The 15,498-nt window shown below is 41.3% G+C and overlaps 2 protein-coding genes across 7 annotated transcripts in view; one reads left to right on the top strand and one right to left on the bottom strand.

Annotated features, from left to right (window-relative positions):
• Window positions 1-718, bottom strand: part of LOC135178116 (uncharacterized) — a 52,962-nt gene extending 52,244 nt beyond the window's left edge. For all 6 annotated transcript variants that reach the window (XR_010303361.1, XM_064148689.1, XM_064148690.1 and 3 more), the window contains exons 1-2: window positions 536-718; window positions 124-224 (exon numbers count right to left, since the gene is read on the bottom strand). Coding sequence is in view for 5 of the 6 variants with exons in the window: in XM_064148689.1 (XP_064004759.1) it covers window positions 124-224; window positions 536-701 (267 nt within the window). In the remaining variant the exon portion in view is untranslated. The remainder of the gene's footprint in view (window positions 1-123; window positions 225-535) is intronic.
• An 8,362-nt stretch (window positions 719-9,080) lies between these two features.
• Window positions 9,081-13,936, top strand: FGG (fibrinogen gamma chain). Its single transcript, XM_064149380.1, has 10 exons — window positions 9,081-9,160; window positions 9,263-9,307; window positions 9,754-9,937; window positions 10,033-10,126; window positions 10,896-11,026; window positions 11,470-11,603; window positions 11,734-11,918; window positions 12,548-12,825; window positions 13,174-13,343; window positions 13,716-13,936. The coding sequence occupies exons 1-10, from the start codon at window positions 9,086-9,088 to the stop codon at window positions 13,728-13,730; spliced, it is 1,311 nt and encodes a 436-aa protein (XP_064005450.1). The 5' UTR covers window positions 9,081-9,085; the 3' UTR covers window positions 13,731-13,936.
• Window positions 13,937-15,498: the final 1,562 nt, after the last annotated feature.

Genomic DNA, 15,498 nt, shown 5'->3' with positions numbered 1-15,498 from the left:
ATATACGGAACTAAACACATTCAAGTAATTAGAGCAGCAAATGTGCCCACATAACCTGTGTTAAAGGGACTCGCAGCGTGATGCGGGTCAGATGAGAGACGGGCAAGTACGTAGGGTACTTACGGGAGACCGGGCTTTGGCAGCCGTCAGCAACGACATGGTGATCTCGGAGAGATAATCGAAGACGAGGAAATCCAGCTTCCCTCCGTACAGCAACTGCGGCACTGTCGGAGAAGGGACGGACCCACCATTAGCACCCCGGTACCACGGCCCGGCCGCAGCAGCACGCAGAGACAAGCCGGGCTGTCCCGCCTTTGCCACTCTCCAGACGGCCCGCCCCGTCCGGGCGTGCGGCAGCAGCCCGGCCCGGGCCGCTTACGCAACGGGGCTGCTTGCGGCGCTACACAGCCACCGCCCCACAGCTTCGTTAGACCAACTCGCCAGGCCTCGGTGTCCCGGCGACCACCGACCGGACAGGTCACCCTGCCGCGCCTGCGGACAGCTTCCGCCGTCGCTGGCCCCGCGCCGCCCCTACCTGCGGCCGCCGTGTCCCCCCAGAACCCCGAAGCGCAGCCGATGCGCACCGCGGCGCCTGCGGGAGGCTCGCAACCGGCACTACGCCGCCTGCTCCAGCGGGGCTGGCGAGCCGCTGCCCCCAGGAGCCGCGGCCCCCGGACTCCCAGGAGCGCGGTGCAGCTCATCGTAGTGGCGGCGGGAGGGCTCCTACGCGCCGCCCCTGGCTGAGGCCCGAGCCCGCCCAAGCCCAACCCGCGGCAGCAGTGCGACAGATCGCCGGGAAAGCGCTGGGGGCGTGTGCGGGTGATTAGAAGAAGAGGCTGAAGAGAATTTAGAAACCCCGAGATTGCTGGGGCACTGAAAGTACCTGTTCTTCCCGACTGGCTTGCTTAGTTCAGTGCGTAACGTCTGGCAGATGAATGGCAGTGGTGGCTGTGCTGCAGGACGTGCTTAAATGATTTGGCGTCTAGTTTTATTCCAGACCACGCCGAACACAGATCAATGCCAGGCAGGGCTGGAGCTACCGCATCTTCGGGGTGCTGCAAGGCTGACAAAGCGCTCGTGTTCTTATGGCACTACTGGGTACCTTAGGTGAAGCGGTGGGGTTAAAAGTGCAGCCTTCTTTGAGGGTCACAGAATTCTAGAACCACAGAATCAACCAGGTTGGAAGAGACCTCCAAGATCATCCAGTTCAACCTAGCACCCAGCCCTGTCCAATCACCTAGACCATGGCACTAAGTGCCTCATCCAGTCTTACTTGAACACCTCCAGGGACGGTGACTGCACCTCCCTGGGCAGCCATTCCAACGACAGATCACTCTCTGAAGAACTTCCTCCTAACATCCAGCCTATGCCTCCCCCGGCACACCTTGAGACTCTGTCCCCTTGTTGTGTTGCTGCTCCTGGTAATATCAAAAGCATGGCAGATGGTCTGCTTACGAAATGTTTATTGAATTTCCCCCTCCTCTCCTAAATGAAAAGTACGTTTATTTAAAAAAACCAAGAATTTCTATAGGGAGGACGTGTAAAGGAGGGGTTTGAATCTGGGTTAGGAGTGAATTGTGACAAGGCCGATGCCAAAAATTATTAATTAGTTTATTATACAAAGAAAGCTTCCCCAAATTTATTTACAATGAACATGCACAGATTCTATGATGCGGTTGGTAGAACTGTTTTTTGCAGAATGTGTATATAGGGAGTCAAATGATTTAGGAAAAATCTTTAGAAACGTTTTTAAGTAGAGAGCCTTGCAGCACAAACTGCCGCTGAAAGTTTATGTATAAACCTTTACAAGCTTGAGTAAAGCGGGTTAGGCTACTCACTGGTCAAAAGTCTCAGTATTTGCGCTCCAAGAGCATGACCAGGAAAATCTATACAGGGAAAGCCGGGTGGTGGACTTCACGTGGAAATGATGTGATGTGGCTGTGCTGCCTGTTCAGTCCAAATTGGGCACGCCGTCTGATGAGAAGGCCCACGGACACGAGAGAGGTCTTCCGTGGCTCTCAGGAAGTCATGAGGTGGTCAGCAGCTCCCTGGGCAAAGCAGGGTCCAGGTTTGCGGGCTGGAGCAGTCCGGCTGAGAGCTGTGTATAGCAAGGAGTCGGCCCTCGGGCGGGCCGGAGCGGCGGGCCGGCAAGTCGCAATGACGAAACTCGTTGCTAGGTCGTTACCTATCTTCGGGCTCGATCAGGCGGGGTCAGGCTGCCGGTCCTAGGCAAGTCGCTACGTAGGCGCAATGCGAAGTGTCGTGGCACACGAGGGTAGCGAGCAAAGCAAAAGCAGCAGCGGCAAACGAGCAAGTTTGCTGGAGTTTTAAGCATTTTGGCGAGCGTCTTTGAGCAACAGCAAGAGATAAAAGCACCCCTAAACCAATCCCGCATTATTTCTCCCAAACAGGAAGATGCACAGGCCTAGCTGGGATCGTGAGCTGTGTGTAGCACAAAACAAAGCAAGCTGGAAAACAAGGCCAAATGCGGAGTCTCTGACAGACTGAGAGGCGCCAAAGCTTTTGTCTGCTTTCCTGCTTCTTCCACACGGGAAGAAAAAGCGGGAAAGGGAGGCCCAGAATGGGTATTTGGGCAGGTGTTTAGGGCGTGTGATGGAATATGCGTTCTAGGCATAATTTGGACCTTCCACCACAGCACGTCTCAGTTTTGACAGGAAGGGTTTCTCAGATCCCAGACTAAATTTCTAAGTCAATAGACATGAGGTGAATGTCACCAAATTCCCAGTTACATGTGGAGGAACAATAGCCAAGTCCTGAGCTTTGAATTAGGGGCCTGTCTTTGAACATCTCCACAGAGGGCTAATCATGCAGAGATACTGGAGAATGACTCACTGGCTAGAGAAAAATCCATGTCAGTCATCTGATGTGACAAGAAGTGTGACTAAGTCACAGCCTGATGCTGATCTGATGCACTAACTGCTAGCTCTAGCTGCTCTGTTTTTTTTATTTGAGCTGATTCTGAACAATCTCTTGCAAATGAAACAGCTGTAAAATGTGGGGTGTCTGCAGGAATGCTGAAAATAGGCTGTCCAGTGTGACACAGGTGATGCTAAGTATATGACAATGACAGGTGGTTTTACATGTAGCCATGTTGAAATGATTTAAGTAAGTACTTTTGAAAATTATTGATGAAGTGTCCAGTTGTCCTGATTTCTAACTGCACTTGGAAATTATGCAGTTGAGAGAACAGAGAAAATAGTCATGCTGTGTGCTAAATAAGCAAGCTGATTGCTTATTTAGGGTGCTGCAGTGTTTCCCTATTGCAAAAAGGCCATGAAGCTCCAACTTCTAAGTGCCAAGAAATTATGAACACTTACTGCACTAAGTTATTAAACAGACTGAACCAAGGAGGCCACAGAGAAAGAAAAGCTGTTTCCCTACACACAGAGAGGGCTAACTTTTGATTATAAAACAATGAGTATGATGAAAGCTTGCAGGTTTTGAAGCCCTGTAAGCTAATAAACATCCAAATAATCACAGTGGAGGGAAAAGACTTAACTTGTATACACAGCTGGCTCCAGATAGCTTTGTCCTAAACATACCAATGTGTCTTTACTGTAGCTCCTTAAACTTGAAAGTAAGAACCAGAGGAGCTCTTTCTGATACAAAATACACGGATATCAGTATAGCCAAAAAGACAAACACATTCTGCAGCTGAAGTTGAAAGTGTCATCTATTGCAATATGGCATTTCAATGGGGAATACATTGCAGTGAGATTTCAACACACTATAATGTAGCAGAAAACATGACTCATCCTCAGCAAGTCTTGCAATGGTCTCAAATCCTGTGGTGGAATTCAAAGGCAGTTTACCTTGGCTGAGACTCCATCATCAGCATCACTCACATCTGTGCTTAAACATATCAAAAATAAAAGCCAATCAATATCAAACATAATCATTTATAACCCATGAACATAAGTAAGACCCCTGATGAAATGAGTTGGGCCAAGATGCTGAAAAACTGATTTTCAGGACATGAGAAGACAAGGTTGCTTAAACAACCAGTGGAACCAGAGGCCAGCAGATGGCTGTGTTTCACCACTCTGCACCTGCCTCTTTTGCAAAGCTATCCCCAACTCCAAGAAGCGTCATCTACTCCTGCTAGCATCCCCTGTGCTGTCTGCACTATGCAGGGAGGTAAATGTGTGCATGTTGCCCTGTGTGAACAAATACATTTTATCTATACTAAGATATATAAATATTCACATGTGCAGGTGTAACTTGGTAGAGCAGCCTTGGAACATAGAAGGTTGTTTATTCTTCCAATTTCTTTCAAGCATTTTTGTAGAGCAGATTTTGACAGCAACTGCTCATGGTTCTGCAATAGGCTGGATCTTGCTTTGTCAGAAAACATTTTAAAGCACTTATGGAACATTAATACAATTAGTAGACTTGTGTAGGCTGTTTACATGTGTGTGAGAGAATGCATGTCCAACATGTAAGATACAAAGACAGTGCTGCTGTAATGGTTAGCTCAGAGCCCATCGTTTCATAGGAAATGTTAGGATTGTTTTGATGAAAGCAAAGGCAAGTTGTTTAGAGGCTCTTTTCCGGGTAGGCTGTGGGAAGCAATGTTCTGTGATGGTCAAGTTGTAACTGAGATTTTGACCTTTATGTGATTTAACAGATTTTATAAGACGTTTATTACTCTTTAAGGACAACAGATGGCAGTGTGAGATTGTTGATGAAGCCTGGAAGAAGCTACAGATGGTAACAAGCCTATGAAAAATTGATATGTGAAGGTGCCAGCAGGAAAAAAAATAAGTGACTGTGTTTGTGGCCTAAGTAGAGAGGGTAAGTGTCAAAAATAATAGATGCCATAAGCTATTGCATGGGAGGAATCCACTTCTGTTGACTTAATATTTTTAATTCCTTTCACAGATTTTGAGAAGGAAAGGTAAAAAGAAAAAAATACTTCTGGGTTTAATTTTTGTGTTGGAGAAAGGAAAAAAAATTACAAGGTAAAAAAATTAATTAAAGAATACATTTTTCCTCCCCTTGGTCATGGTTCAGATGTAGTTCACTCTGACTTTTGGTTTCTTCCGTAAACCTACTCAGATTTAGTTTTACTATGCTAGTGCCATTAATGTCCCATATGTAGGCCTACACTTTTCTCCCTGTGAACAGATTTGTGCAGTATCACAGAACACAGATGATGTGTAAAAGAAATGTGAAAGGCATTCTTCTACTACTGCCATCCTGAATTCATAGTATTCAGAGCTAATCCTGCAAGTCAGGGGGGACAATACAGAGTACATACACTTTCCATTCTTTTTTCTAGAATTTTTTTCTAACAACTTTCTTCTGATTGCTTAAAAAAGTACAAGCAAAGCATATCAGTATATACACAGGCTTTTATTGTTAAATACATTACATTTTTTGCTACTTTCTTTAATGTCACAGTAAATAAGTTCCTGTCCTAAGCAATAGTATAAGCAGACATTTGAAAATTTTTAGTTTATTGAGTAGGCTCTGTTTAGTTTATGGAGGCTTTGTACTCCCAACTAATTACAAAATATTCAGCAAATATTTGAATGTATTACTTATCTCATTCCCACAAATTAGTGCATCTCTTTGTTTAACAAATGGAGTTCACTGCTCTTGCCCTCAAGGTAAAGCATACATTGCAATCTCTCTTCTGCAGACAGTCTGAAAACCAATCTTTCCTAAGTGAATCAACAGTAGAAAAATATCTCTGTAAATCAGTAAAGGAAGAGATTTGCCATGTTGTATCAAATACCCCAGTATAAAGCATAAATAACTCAAAGATCAATAATGATGTTTGACTGAAACACGAGGTTTGGAAGTTTTGTAGTAGAAGATTTCTTCTGTATTCACAGTGTTCATGAATCAAAATATCCCATTAATTCTTTCCAACACAGGAAGTTATTGCTTACACAAGTACTTCCATTTCCTACTTTTTCTCAGAAGAATTCGCAGCTTGTATTCAATTTGCAGGATAGCAAATGTCTGTCCTGGTTTCCTGAGTGAAAAGAAATAAAATCTCCTTCCATGCAGAGCAACTGAGAGCTGATTTTTGCTGACTCATGAATCCTCCAGGCATTTCACTTCAGGAAGGGTGGCAAAGAACTGTTGCACTGAGTGGACTATCAGATTGGCAAAAACGTTGCCATTTACCTTTTGTCCAAGTGCTGAATATTGAAAGAGAAAGAGAAAGATGAGTTACAAAATGCTTTTTTTTTTTTTCATTTTCACTTTTTTGCCTTTGTTCGCAAAGCAGTTGGTGCAGGAGGTTTTGCCCACTAATCTGTATAGCTTGCTAATGCTACAAGCAGGGTAATGCATATTGATAAAGGATTGAAAAGCAAAGTAGACATTTTTTTTCAGTATTTAGCTTTGAGTGTTTTCAAAATTTTTGGTGTTTATTTTTCCATATGAAAATCAATATTAAAAACAAAAGGCAAGTTCCAGTCAGTTAAAAAAATACACTGATTTTTCAAGTTAGATTCTTAAGACATTTAAGTATGGCTCAAATGTTTAAAAAACAGCTGGTTTTCTGACACCTGTAAGAACACTCTGATATTCAGGAAACAGTTTACAAACACAAGCCTATTTCTTCTGATTTGTATTTCTGAGAGAAGTTTTACCATGAATAATGGGAAGGTGTTGGATAGTCTCCTAGTAGCTGTTTGAAAAAAAATAATCAAAATGTAGCTGAAGTGATTTTAATCAAATAGTAATTCACCTTTGTGAAGGGCAAGAAAACATTGAACCAAATTTGAGAACTCATCCTTCTGCCTGTGCTACACAAATTGTTCCTTGTTTGTTGCCAAATCAGCAAACAGACTTACTGGAAAGAAAAAAACTGTCCAGAAAATCAACACAGTTGAGTTATGTTGGTCACATCTCAGGGTACAACTAGGTCTCTAGCACATTTGTTTGGTAAATGGGTTAGCTGTTTTGGAGCCAGAAACAATACTACATAGCCATTCCACTAAGAATGCATCTTGTTTTCAACTTAACAAAAAGATTAATTTCTAAGGTGCAACCACAGAAAGTAGAAGGAAGGGAAGGATTATCCAAGACTAAATCATGACCACGTAATAAGTAAACCAAACAAAAATATGAATTTTAATTATTTACTTCTGCTAAGAAATAGAAGAGGTGGGAATCAGAAATACAACTAGGCAACACTGATAAATACAGCGTACAGAGGTTGGGATAATCATCAATTGAGTGTTTAAAATTGATTCCTTCATCAGTGTAAATCTGCACCCTGATTAATTTTGTTACTGTTTTTAACTGTGAAAGAGTTGCAAACCTGTATGAACTATTATTAGTGAAAAAAAGGGAAGGATACGCTCTTTACTCTGTTAAAGTGGTTCACTTGTGTCACACACATTGTGTGCCCATCTACACTCTTGAGTGTGTACCTCTGTGATTGAAACTGGGCCAGTTATTTTACTAAGTTCATACTAGCAACCTACTCATACTATATAATCATATCTAAGGGAATCCTGGTGGTGCACAGCCACTGATATTACACCTCCAGGATCCACTGGGCTCTGTGTCATTTGTATGCCAACAAATAGCATGCAGCCAGTGAAGCTGCAAAGCAAGCCCAAGTAATGAGTGGGTAGCAGTGGCAGGGAGATTCACTGGTAGTTTCTTGAGTCCATGTTAACAGAATTAATGAAACAACCACAGAAGACACAATAGCAGATAGATTTTTATTCAGTTCTACTTACTTAATTTTCACTCTTTATGAAAGAACTAACCATGTAAAATGTGGATCCGTGTCCTATTTGTATCCCTAAGGACAATAAAAGCACATTCAGCACATGGATCTTGAAGGTAATTGATGCCAGATTTGGAAGGACAAACTTCTAGTATTGGTCATTCTTTGGAAAGAACTTTTGGCAGCCTGACACTGGTCATCAGTACAGTTACTGGAAAGCTGACCTTCTCATGAATAGTGCTTCAGTTTCACATAAGTGTCCCATAAATTTGGGGTTTACCGACGTAAATGCTAGATTTTCTTCTAGAAATATGTGTCTGGATCCTCAAAGGTGATGGGAACCCTCAGTTTGACCAGATGTGACCAGCTGAAAAGAGGATATACAGACATTCCACATTTCAGGACATAATCTTGTCTAATTTTGTAGTAATATAACTTCTACCATGTGTATGTTTTTTTCTGTCCATTGGTTTTAAATACTGATTAGGCAAACTAGAAGCACTGGTCCTCCTATGTAGAGGTGAAATTACAATGAGAGCTGGATCTTGCTTTCTCTGTAGAAGCTACAGACTAAAGATCAGGTGCAGGAGATGAGTAGAAAGCTGTTAATGCTATTAATACAGATAGGAAGCAGAAACACATACATAAATATTTTGACTGGGACAAAGCCCATGGCAGAAAGTGGAGCCTGTCACCAGTTTTGCAGATCTGACAAGATTCAATCTCCAGCAAGGAAGATTTCACCAAAGTAGTTAAATTGAGTTCTTGAGTGAATTATAGGGAAAATTCCTGCTTTTGTTGCCTGTGAGAAATACCACAGGCTTCTTTTCAAGATATGCCACTGCCCAACATGACTTTTACCTTTCTCAGCCCTCATTTTTCCATCTACTGTAAAAGGAAAATGATGCTGATTCTCTTTGCAAAGCACTTTGAGTTCAGTGGTGAGAACGTATACGTGTAACCACAAAGCAGTGTTAATCATTAGGCTATTGTTTGTTGTTACGCATAATTCAGATTGCTTCTGTGATTCTTCCTTGTGCTGTTTGAGTGAAAATTCTGAAGTCGTGTAAATTTTGTTATGCTCAAGTTACTAGAAGTAGCATCTTCATGCCTTGTTTCACGCCTCTGCCTCTATTAAAACTTCCTAGCTGGAGGAGAGATCAAGTGGGTAACTGAGAAGCAAGTTCTGAAACTGGGAGGAGTGAGAGGTGTGCAAATTCTGGGAATCCACCTCAACCCTCTACCCCACCTCTTCCCACCACCTCCCAGTGCCCGCCCCCAGCTTCAGCCTGAGCCCTTTAACTGCTGTCACCCTGTGCTGGGTGGAACATTTTCAGCTGCTAACTGCACGACTGGTGGACAGACATGATGGTGCTGAGATTAAGCAGCTGGGCTCCTCTGGGACCTTTCCTCTCCCTGCTCTTTTCCACTAGCATGGCGGTAAGTGGAGAGACAGTGTTATAAAACACATCGGTGTGGAAAGTGCTGTCAGAGAAAATGGTCTGAAATGTCACTGAAAATGGTCTTCTTTCTTCTCTTCAGTATGTTGCTACCAGAGAAAACTGCTGCATTTTAGATGAACGATTTGTAAGTATCTGAACAACTTAATCTTTTATCTTAAGGGTACAACTAAAGCTTTCCTATGCTGATTATAAACTACCATCATCACTTGTACCTTTATGCAATCTTCACTGATATTTTGATAGTCCTTAAATGTGCTGAGCTTAAGCCCCTTTCCATTAATAGATGTGTGTGCTGGTAAAAATGTAAGGGTGGCTGCGCTGTTGACAAAAGAATATACCTTGAAGATGCTATAAGTAATAGTATGAACTATTTTCTTTCTTTGTATATGTACATAGTGTGAAAGTTAACTGCCTCTGTAAATTAAAATACAGCAGGCAAAGTGGGAAACGCCTGCACTTTTTTATATACAGTAGTTTGTACAAGGGACACCTAAAAGTTCCCCTGCCCACATATTCTGCTCCCATTTTTTGCTCCTGAAACATTGCCAATTATTATTCTTTCCACTTCAGGGTAGCTACTGCCCAACGACCTGTGGCATTGCAGATTTCTTTAATAAGTACCATCTCACTGTGGATGGTGAGCTGCAGGAAATTGAGAGAATGTTGCGGCAAATTACTAACTCTACAGGAACAACCGAACATGTGATTCAGCACATCCAAGGCCTCTATCCTGCAGAGAAGCAGACACTACCAAGTGAGAATATAAAAATTACACAACTGAAAAAAATACATTGTTTTCTTGCTTTTTAATTTGCCTAATCACAATAATTTTATACCTTTGTTTTACAGATTCAATTGATGATTTTACTAAAAAGTCCAAGAAAATAATTGAAGAGATTATCAGATATGAAAACACTATTTTGTCTCATGAAAGTACTATACAGTAGGTATCTTCCACCTTTTATATCACTTGACAATCCAAATATTTTTCTTTCTGCTCTTCTATCAAGTGCAGCTAAGTCTCCCTCAGAAAGGTTTTTATGCTCATTTGGATCATTGTGTCCACACTGTTATTAGTAGACGCCTAGCTAGGATCACAATCTGATATTGCATTCTCTGCTCACCTTCATAAACCACTAATTGTGCAAGAAGTGCAAGGCAAGAATGTTAGGAAGCACAACAGTATATATATTTTTGGGGGTTTTTTGCTGCTCTATCTGTGCCTAACATTTTTTTCATGACATTTGGAGACTTTTGTTTGTTTGTGCTGTAATGCAGAGTGTGGAATCTTGGTACAATCCTTCATTCTGACTAATTTTACTGCACCTGAAAAATGAGCTCAGTTACATTAAAGTAATAAGTAGGTGTAAAGTCAGTCTTTTGCATATTGACATTAAAAATAAAATTGAAAACATCATGACCTTTTTTAAATCTTAAGGATTTTTTTTTTAACCTGAACATAGAGAAATCTCCACTTCCATAACATTGTATCAAAATGGATTCAGGTGTTCTGACACTTGCAGCATTGTGTGCTTTCCCATTTTGTCTAGCTTCAGTAGCTTTACCTATCAGTGCCAATATAGGCACCTCCTTTTACAGAGGTGTATCATAGCAATGTGCTACATAGGAGAGGCATGTATGCAAGGGAATGTGCATTACACATTCAGAAAAGGCTGAAACAACAAATGATTTTTATGTCTCTCTCTGTGCAGACAGTTGACAGATACACATATACTGAACAGCAACAAGATTGCACAGCTGAAAGAGAAGATTTCCCATCTTGAGACACTGTGTCAAGAGCCTTGCAGAGACACGGCTGAAATCCAGGAGACAACTGGAAGAGGTACACAAAACGCTTGTTCTGTGGTGGATGTTTCATTCAGTTACAAGTATTGCAGTGCCGATGAGTTATTTGCAATCTGATGGCCCATAGACTTCTGCAAAGATACATAAGATTGCAAGTTTTGGAACCAGTGCTTGAATCAATAGGAGTGCTAGGTAGATGCTCTGCAAACAAGGCATTCAGATGGAACAGAGGTCTCTGGCCTTTTTTTCCAGAAAAAAGGATTTTCCTGAAATGGATGCTAAGTGTGATGGACATGAGTAGAGTTTTGTCATCTTACACAAGTCATGTGGCCTTCAGTAGGATTGTTTTGTTTCAGTGACATTACAGTATGTGAATTAAATAGCTAAAAGTGTTTTTCTTATAAAATTAAGATAGCAAATAACTGTACATATAGAATTGTTGTTAGATTAATAATAATCCTTTGGATATTGTTACTTCAGATTGTCAAGACATTGCAAACAAAGGTGCCAGGAAAAGTGGTCTTTACTTTATCAAGCCTCAAAAAGCCAAGCAGTCATTCCTTGTCTACTGTGAGATTGACTCATATGGCAACGGCTGGACGGTGTTACAGAGGGTATGCTGCTTATGTATTATTACTATGAGCAAGCTTATTGCACCAGCACTGTTTTTATTTGCCTATGTAAGATACATATCCTTTTGACTAAGTATTCAGTTTTGTGGCTTTTTTATTTTTCTTTGCCTAGAGACTGGATGGGAGTGAAGACTTCAAGAAAAACTGGGTTCAGTACAAGGAAGGATTTGGTCATCTGTCTCCAGATGACACCACAGAATTCTGGCTGGGCAATGAAAAGATTCATTTAATAACTACACAGTCCGCTCTACCATACACGTTACGAGTAGAACTGGAGGACTGGAATGGCAAAAAAAGGTATTTTCTTATGTTGCTTCTGAAAATGGCAGCTTAAAACCTACAGTTTGCACAGCTCTCTGATAAAATAATGAGCCCTTAGACCTGCTAACATGCACAGACACTGCTTTGGCTCCTGAACTCACAGCCATGACAGTGGTCACCATGTGTAACTTGTTTGCAGGCACATGCATGTGTTTGAAGGCCACATGCTAGCAGCCCTGTTTTATTTGGCAGAAGTAATTGATTTAGTCTCTTTAATCTTTTTCACACCTTATGCATGGCCTAGATAAGCATTGTGGATGCCTTCCAACTGAACTATTCCACTCCATTCCATTCTACAGGAGGGCTTACAGCCCCTGCCATTTCTTGAGTCATCTGCTCCTTCCTCCACCAAGTATTTCCTTGTGACCTCAACAAACTTCAGCATTATGAACCTAGGAGATATATATGGGTGTGTTTTATAATGTGCATCTTTCCCACATCACTGAAAACTAGCAGTATCAGAGAACATGTCTGATAAGGGAGCAGAAAAGTTGGTTGGATGTGTGTCACTAAAGTGAGGAACACAGTTACGCAAACCCAGTTCTTTTTTGTCCATGTCCAGGGAATGCAGCATGCTTATATTCACCATTCTTCATTGTTTACAGCACTGCTGACTATGCTGTATTCAAAGTGGGAAGTGAAGATGACAAGTACCGACTGACTTATGCCTACTTTATCGGTGGTGAAGCTGGGGATGCCTTTGATGGCTTTCATTTTGGAGATGACCCAAGTGACAAATCCTTTACCTTTCATAATGGCATGCGGTTCAGTACCTATGATAACGACAATGATAACTATGCTGGCAACTGTGCTGAGCAAGATGGATCTGGATGGTGGATGAACAGATGTCACGCTGCCCACCTCAATGGCAAATATTATATAGGTGAAGTATCTTCTAAGTACCTATAACCCAGGACACCACCATGTTTCAGTGACAAAGAAACATGGATCACGTTCATTAAAAATGTTTTGCCATCTGGATTTCCCAAAGCTGCTAGAGCCCATATTTTACAATAATTGTTAGCATCCCCTGTAGGAACTTAGAGCTGCTCTCCAGCCCAAAATTGGACAGTTAGTCCTGAGAGAAGCAAACTAAGGAAATAAGGGCAGTGAACAGGGACTGTTAGCACACCTGGGGATGCAATGGAGATGTTAGTACCAGAAAAATATCTGAGTGTACTCACTCTTTGGGAAAGCAACTAACTGTTTTGCTCCAACTGATATTTTTTAGGTGGTGTGTACACATCAAATGATGCTGGTCCTTCTGGATATGACAATGGCATTATCTGGGCAACCTGGCGTGACCGCTGGTACTCTATGAAGAAAACTGCAATGAAAATCATTCCATTCAACAGACTATCAGTAGATGGACAGCAGCACAACTTAGGCAGTGCCAAACAGGTGTGAACACAGGCCCTATGAGATATTTTAAATGACAACAGAATATAAGTATCATTTCAAACACTGAGCATGGACTGTTGAAGTATTAAGCTCACTGCATCTTAGAAAAGTTGGGTCTGTTTACCATTTTGTCACAGAAATGTTTTGTAATATTTGTACTTTGATCTTAGTATACCTTCCATGTTACTGTTTCTTTTAATCTAGAGGTAAATAGTCTTATGATCAGAAGTAATCCTTTGCCTTCATGTGTTTCAAATGCTGCATTTTTAATTTGTAACTAGTGTAACTATGAATACTGTCAATATGTCAGCATAAACTTGTGTACCTCTTTCTTTAGAAGATGATTAAAGTGCTTTCTTTTTTCTGTTACAGGTTGGAGACTCGTAAGGGGACAATTTCACAAAGACTGGTCTGACAAATATTTTGTCTTAGTCACCAAACTAACATAATACTACACAGTTCAGCTTTGACGATAAAACACTGTTGACTGTAGAATGCCCAGGCCTGTTCCCTGAGCAGTGCTTACCTCCCTACATGGTTGTTATTTTTTTGGTGTACAAATTCTCAATAAAATTTTGATTATTACAAAACAATCTGAGCTTGTTATCTCTGCTCTTCAGTTGGCCAAACAAGACAAAGTGAACTTTATGATGGTTACAAGGAATCAAATCTGTTTGATTCAGTCATTCCTATAGTAGTTTCTGCTCTTTGTTTAGTAGTGAGTGTTGGAGCTATTCCTCCATGGAAGTGTGGCTTGTTTTCATTTTGTTTTCTGATGAAACTGATCTTTGGCATTGATCAAAGTACACAGCAACTTGAAAGAGGCCTAGTTTACTGCTGAAACCTATGTAACTGAGCTTACCATGAACTAATGAACACATTTTCAATCAGGCTGTGTTAGGAGGTACACTACCAATAACCAATAACAGATATTTTACTCCAGAGTATACATAATAATGAGTTTCACGAATACTACTCAGTTTCATTTGTTGCATAGCACACAGTATTACACTGCACAACTGTTTAAAAAAACTAACACATCTAGTGGCAATATTAAAAAAAAATAGCTAAAATTTTCAGCAAATCCATTGTGTTCTACTTGCATTTTCTTTTTCTAGATCTGTTAATAATTTTCCATGTGACCCACATAAGTAAACTCACAACACAGATCAAGAACAGCAAAAAGTTTGTGATGCTGTCTGAATGTAGTCACTCAGAATATCTGAGTTGTTTTGAGGGGTGCACTGGCAAATGAGATTAGGATTGTGAATAAATTGCTAAACAAAACTTGCATTCAGAGCTTATATATGTATGTATGTATGTCCATATCTGTATTTCCATCTCAGATTTATATATTAATAAGTGTTGTTCTGGGTTAACACAGCCCACTTTCACAAGGCCCTCTTCCCCAACACAGACAGGAGGAAGAGTAACACATTAAAAAACCCCTGGGTTGAGAGAGAGAGTTGACATAGCGTTTTACTGGAAATGCTACAATGCACAATGACCTTAGCCTATTTGCAGAGAAGTGCAGCAAAATACAGAAGCAGCAGCAGAAGTCAGTGACAAAGTTGTTCCCCCAACTCAAGCAGGCAGCAGCCAGCCTAATGGAAAAGAACAACAACCACCAAAACTGGAAACCAGAGGCAGCAACCAGAACAGGAAGCCTCTCATATTACAATCTCAACTTCCTTTTGAAGCTGGCATGATAGCTGGCATGGTATTGAATGTCAGCAGCAGATTTGATTCAACCCATGACAAATGTATCCCTGATCTTTAATTTTAGCTACTAGAGAGAGGCCAGATGTTCACCTGGTTATTTCTGAATAGCACATTCAGTGGATTTAATGTGGGGAGACATTAATAAAGGGTGATCCTTAAAGATAGTGTATGGCACCTCAAAACTTGAACAGCTTTGTTGCCCAGGTCTCTAGCAGGGTTGCTGCTGAGCCTCTTTCCCTGGATCAGTCTCCGTAGCACAATAAACTGCTGTCCTTGTCATTTTTACCAAGGTTGTTTTGGTTTTGGCCCATTTTACAGTTGGGCCAAAATCAAAGAGGAAGGCAGGTTTCTCAAGAGTAGGCAAGTTAGTGGCATCATTAGCATAGGGGCAGTATGGGGTTAACAGTTATTTGGGATGAGAGACAACTTCCTC

Source organism: Pogoniulus pusillus, chromosome 9 (assembly GCF_015220805.1).
Source record: "Pogoniulus pusillus isolate bPogPus1 chromosome 9, bPogPus1.pri, whole genome shotgun sequence".
Lineage (NCBI taxonomy): Eukaryota > Metazoa > Chordata > Aves > Piciformes > Lybiidae > Pogoniulus > Pogoniulus pusillus.
This window is presented reverse-complemented; position numbering and strand designations above follow the sequence as displayed.